Here is a 6,164-nt window from a genome sequence, read left to right as displayed (position 1 = left end):
ATGGGTAACATGCAACTACTTCATTTAAATAGCTGAGCAGTACCAATGGAGCCTCATTTTTAAGACCACATTTACACAGCAATGTCTCCTCCTTCCTACCAGCAGCTTTATCTCCTGTTTCTACAGGGAACTCCGTTTTCTCTTCCTCCCTGCAATCAGCATGTAAACGCATTTTACTAAAGCCACTCCAAAACTTCTCAGACTAGTGGTTTGAGCAGTACTCCCAAGGGCTTTCTCGCTTTTACACCCTCTGGCTTTTGATACTATTTCAAAGTGCAGAAGGCACTCACAGTAGTAGGAACCTCTGCTTATAGCAGTGATGGACCAAAGGAGTAGGCCTGCTATGACTCTTCCCATTCTGATGAAGAGCACATGCAAGCAGCAAATGAAGTCCAATTTTGCACCAACGTGCTAGCCTGCCTGAAAACACCTGGGCAACTGATACTCTCTGCTGTATAACCCGCCTGGATCAGGCTTCTCTTTGCATTTGAGCTACTAACCTCAGCATATTGTGTTTCAAAGAGCTTTCATAAACCTACAGGAGCCTTGCTAGAGGAGCATTAAAAAAAAAAAAACCAACCCCAAACAAAAACCAAACCCATAGCTGGATAACCTTCTTACAGCAGACTCCAGAATTGAGGTGGGGAGAAAAGTAAACCTCATCGCTATTGCAGATCAAAAAAAAAATAAAATAAAGGCACTGGAGTTTGTTATACCATATTACACTCAAGTAAGGGCTTTTGGTGTACGTGATGGTCAATAAAGCATTGACAAGTGCAGTTCACTAGATTTTTCACCAGAAACTGAAAAAGATACTTTCATAAGAAAAAAAAAAACAAAGCATGAAGGAGTACAACAGATTTTAATTTCACAAAAATCTTTACATAAAGGAACTAAACTCCATTATGCATATTTTGGCAGAAAATTCTTGGTGGGATTGTTTTCTTCTCTTTGCTCACAGTTGTCAAAAACTGGAGTAACAATAGACCGTTGCCTCCAGCCTTAGGCATGAGGCACTTTGACAAAGTACTTCTGTCTGGGAAGGCTCTGTAAGCAAGGAGGAAACAAACAACCCAACTAAACAAATAGAAGACTCCCAGACCACTAATAGAAAATATAAGCCATGCCATTATCAAAGCTCATTGTGACCATAATGGTCTCAAGAGCTTCTGGCATGACCCATTTACACAGTTAGGCAATGGCTCTAGAAGGATGATAAAGTTTCAGAGTTTTAATTATTACTTTTAAATTTTTAGGTTCAGCAACATCCATGGCAGTTGGATATGTCAAAGTAAACTGGGATCTTTCTGGAGAACTGGCTTTAGGAATCTTTTCCACAATGGATGCTGGTTCTCTGTTTCTCATGTACTTTACTGACAACATCTGGGCATGTTATGCTGGTTACCTCGCATTTAAAGCATGCTATATGCTCCTTATAACGATAGCAACGTAAGTATAATACACTACTGTTCTCATTAAATTGATCTAAATCAGTGTCATGTTTTTAAATTTACTGAAATTTTACTGAAAGTTTCCCTAGAAATAAGATGTTTTAATAGGCCATGACATATTATTTCTAGGTAATATAAAACTACGCTTAAAATTATGTGACCTAACCATTACAGTAGGTTACTCCAAGTCAGAAAACTGGAACAGAAACTTATTCTGCATTTAGGTGTTCAATGACCTATGTACAAGTATTCTCTAAATGATGAAATGAACATAGACAGGTCTTTATTTAGCAAAAATGTCCACTCAAATAGGTAAAGATAAGTAGGCTGCACAAAAGTGCCTAAGCCAGAAAAACAAGGGATTTCTGCCAAAATGAGCTGTTAAAGCTTAATAGCCAAGACTGAAGAGGCTTTATCCTAAGGAGAAACCACTGTGCACATTAGATTGTTCCCAGACTTTCTGCCATAAGTAAACTGCAATCATTCATGTTCTCCACAGTTTAGTTAACCTGTACGCTCATTTTCAGGTTTCAGATTGCCGTCAGTCTAAGCATGGAACGTTACGCTTTGATGTTTGGCTTCAACAATTTTGTTGCACTGGTGATCCAGACAATTTTAACTGTTGTTGTAGTAGATTCAAAAGGTCTGGGACTAGATATCAGCACCCAGGTAAGCTCCATTATCCACACTGCTCTCAATTCCCCTACTCCTCCGAAAGAGGGTTCTACTCCAATGTCAGCTTTTGGGAAGCTATTAGGCAATGGGCTGGCTTAGAGCAGTTACTCACTTGCAACAGGTTCATTTAAAGTGAACTGGCAGTAGCTACTACAACCTACTTGTCCTCTACTCCTGCCAATTTCACATTTCTGCAATAATTTTAAGAACATTTTCATGGAGCAGAAGGGAAAGACCACTACCTATTACTCAGGGTTGTTTGTTGGTTTTTCTTATTATTATTTAAAGGCTTACTATTAATAAGTTTATTGTCAAAATAAACTGAAGCAGGAAGCAAGCTGAAAGGCAATCTATGGGTCTATTCATAGGGTAATTCTAAGTTGCGTAGTTTCATTGGAAACATCATTAAGTTACTGTAACTCTGAAAATTAACTAATCTCATGATTCCCCATTAAATTTCAAGCTTAAACTTACATATTGAATGAAGTCCACATCTAATGACTAGCTTTCATTTTTCAGAGAAGAGCCAGAAAGTGCAGGGCAGCTCTCCTCCTCCCTTAGTGAGGTGGGGAAAGGAAGCACATAACAGAGTATTCTCTTCCCCTCCTTTTACAACCGCAGACTTACTACAGTGTGAAGGCCAAGCAGCCAGACTATTTGAATCTGTTCAAGATGGGATCATTTTGGGGCATGGGTGACAGGGAAGGGAAGGTGGCAGTGGAGGAACACCCCTTAAGTTATTACTTAACAGCCAAAGCAGTTTTTGACTCTCCCTCATCCTTCTTCCCCACCTCCATTTCCCAGTTTCTGATTTATGGCAGCTACTTTACATTCATAGCCGGAATTTTCCTCATCAGAAGTATATACATCATTATCTCCATCAAATGCAGACATACAAGTGTGGTTGGTGAAAGCACTGATCATTAACAAAGGAGAGAAAAAGAATGGCTGCAAGCAACAGTGCAGAAGGCTGCATCATTTGAACAATTAATTAGGAGAAACAATGCTCAATCAAGCAAGAATGGTCAGTGGTGAAACAGGCTGCTCATAAGCCTACAGCATAAATGGCTTTGTCAACAGGATGACGCCTTTTGCCTGTTTTCTTCACCAGTAGTTCTAATACCAAACAATCCTCAATCTTCTGTTGCAACTCAAATTTAATGACCTGACATCAAAACTTCTATTAATGCTCAATAAGCACAACAAGCAACTGCATACAGATGCCCAAACCACACAACAAACGAACTAATAGAACACAACCTTTGAACCTTCACTTCTACTGAGTATTACAATTAAAGGCAATTTAGTCATAGGTGTAAGACCTTCAAACATTCCCAGGGAATCTAAAGAAGCAGTTGCCCCATAGCAGCAGGGTGATCTGTTGGAAAGTGTGCCACAGAAACCATTTGAAAACTTAAGACTTTTACAGCTGGAAGTTGTGATATGCATTTTTAAAGCAAGTTAACAAATAGCAATAAACCGTTTTTTTTCCAAAAGACACTACTTCTATATGTTCAAAGGTGGATTACTATGATGCTATATAGCATAGCCATACTGCCACTCCAGTATACAAATGGCCAAACACAGTGGATTTTGGATTCCATACAGACAATGCAATCCACAGAAATCTGAAGTTACAGGACTGTAAGGAAAACATGTCCTTATATACAGATAAACTGCTTCTGATGCAGTGACAGCTTTACCATGAATTCGTTGAAGATGTACGAATACAACACACTAGCCTTCGCTTTGAGTGTCTGTCTTGATAAGCCTATGCATTACATCCGACACCTGCTATGATCCACACACACTTATCAAAAAAGCCTCCTGAACTAACTTATTTTTAAGCAGTAGGGAGATGCTTCAATTTCTACACAAGGCAGTCTTAAACACCACCACTTAAAGTTTAGATATAACTGAAGCTAATTAGGGAATGTTCTTTCCACTGCATTCAATAATGTCCACTTTGGAGTAAACTGTATCAGACAGCAGCAAACTCCATTGTGTTCCTTTACCACAACTTACAGATCTGTCAAGAATCAGAAGTAACTAATGGTTCTTCCAGTTCAGCTCACAAGAAAGTAAAAGTCATTAATTCCTTTAAAAACATACTTTTAAAAGCTGCTTGAGCTTGCCTTGATGCCCCAGTAAGCCTTCCCTTCAAGAGAGCAGAACACTTGCAGAACACTTGCATCATATTTCTTCCCTTCAAGAGAGCAGAACACTTGCATCATATTTATAGTTCTTTTTCCAGGAATTCCAACTGAATTTCATCCTTTTCAAATTAATTTCTTGCCATTTGTTTCAACGCAGTGCTTGGGAGTTTGCAGCCATTAAATAACTGAACTGCAGAAACTGGGCATCACATCTGCCTTGTAGAACTCAGTATGTACACCTCTTACAGCATCTTCTTACACACACAAGAGCTGACATATTAGGAGTAAAAGTAATAACCTAGAAAAGTCCCCAAATTAATTTCTGTATGAGCAGGCTAAAGTTAAAGTGAAGCGCTTTAATGCTAAAGCAGAAAAGGCTACTGAAACGCTAGTGGAAGTATAGCTTTTTGGCAGCTATGCTAGTTGCATGAGGAATTGCATTAACAACTGCAGAGATTTCTAAGACAAAACGTTCATAATCATGGGTGAATAATTCATTTTGTAAATATAGCTATTTTAAAAATCTAAACAACAAAACAGGTATAGTGTCAGTTTCTGCTCAATATAAAGGAGACTCAAAACAAACTTCAGCTACTTGTCTGGAGTTTGACAAATTGGTGAATATACACTAAACAGATGTACTTATACATAGCAAAAGTTGCCAACTTTTTATCTGCATTCAAGCTAGTTACGAAAAATAAGATATTCCACTATTTCTGCAGTATAATCCAAAACTACACGCCTTGCACACTTTACTGCTAAGAGATACTGAAATGCATTTATCGACTTCGTTTGGATCAGAACAACAATTTTAAAACATGCTGATCTCATTAGCCCTTGCCCAAAGTTTAATATACATCAATTTAGGTGAAGAGAGGACAGGATTGTTCCCCTTCCACAAGGCTGCTCATCTCATTGATGAGGTATTAGGTTGATTTGGTCCTGTTCCCTGCAATAAGCATATTTAAGTATTCCACAAGGCCTCTGAACCCCTACAGTTCCCCACTCTCTACTGCATTTATGTGTTACTATCCCCAAAATAGGTAATATCAACAAGGAAGAACTACAGCTATTTATACTATGCTAAAACCAGTAGTGAGAGCAAGGGCATCACTAAGATCCTGGAAACCTTCAATTGCTGGGGATTCATTTAGTGAATTTCCCAGAGAATCCTGGGAATTAAACTATACCCCATACTCTATCCAGCCATCTTCATAAAAAAAAAAACAGACAAAATGCAGAAATTACTACCCCCCCCCGTCATAGGCAGGCAACGGAAATGAAAAGCACTGGCATAAGAGTGTTTTTACAAGCAGTGGTCAAGTCTTTCAGCTTCCCTAGAAATAAGCAGATCTAACATTCAGGCAGTCAATTATTAGTGAATGTCTTACCTTCAAGAATTTTCACATTTGTCTCAAATGGGCTTGCACATTCTTTTCTCAAAAATCAATCTGATCTTATTTATTCCTGTTATCTTGAAAGCTGTTAGAATTTTATTCTCCAGCTGGTCAGAAACCTTTTTTTAAGCTTGTAGTTTATGCATTATGATATATTTACATCATTTGCTTAGTTCCAGTATTACATTTGAACTTAAGCCAAGTTACCTCTGTGTTTAAAACACCATCACCAACTACTCTGATGCAGTTATATTTTTCTTGAACCTTCTTACTATTACAGACTAGTCAAGCCAGACATTGTCCCCCCACCCCTCCCCAAATTCCATTCTAGTATGGTAGGAAACATTCCAGTAAAAAACAAATCCATTAATTTAATATTCCACAGGAGGTCTTACCAATATATCAATTTTTAATAAAAAGAGTGCCATTACATCTGTGGTACCTTGGCCTGCTATTACACATACTGTTCTGATCACAACTAAATC

General features: G+C 38.3%; 1 protein-coding gene across 1 annotated transcript in view; it reads left to right on the top strand.

Moving 5' to 3' along the window:
* The window catches only part of LOC104290732 (thiamine transporter 2-like), a 6,937-nt gene extending 3,884 nt beyond the window's left edge, over positions 1-3,053 (top strand). Inside the window, exons 3-5 of the mRNA XM_009889883.1 lie at positions 1,257-1,449; positions 1,979-2,120; positions 2,931-3,053. Coding sequence (XP_009888185.1) covers positions 1,257-1,449; positions 1,979-2,120; positions 2,931-3,053 — 458 coding nt within the window. The remainder of the gene's footprint in view (positions 1-1,256; positions 1,450-1,978; positions 2,121-2,930) is intronic.
* The last annotated feature ends 3,111 nt before the right edge of the window (positions 3,054-6,164 follow it).

Source organism: Charadrius vociferus, unplaced genomic scaffold, assembly GCF_000708025.1.
Source record: "Charadrius vociferus isolate BGI_N301 unplaced genomic scaffold, ASM70802v2 scaffold650, whole genome shotgun sequence".
Taxonomy (NCBI): domain Eukaryota; kingdom Metazoa; phylum Chordata; class Aves; order Charadriiformes; family Charadriidae; genus Charadrius; species Charadrius vociferus.
This window is presented reverse-complemented; position numbering and strand designations above follow the sequence as displayed.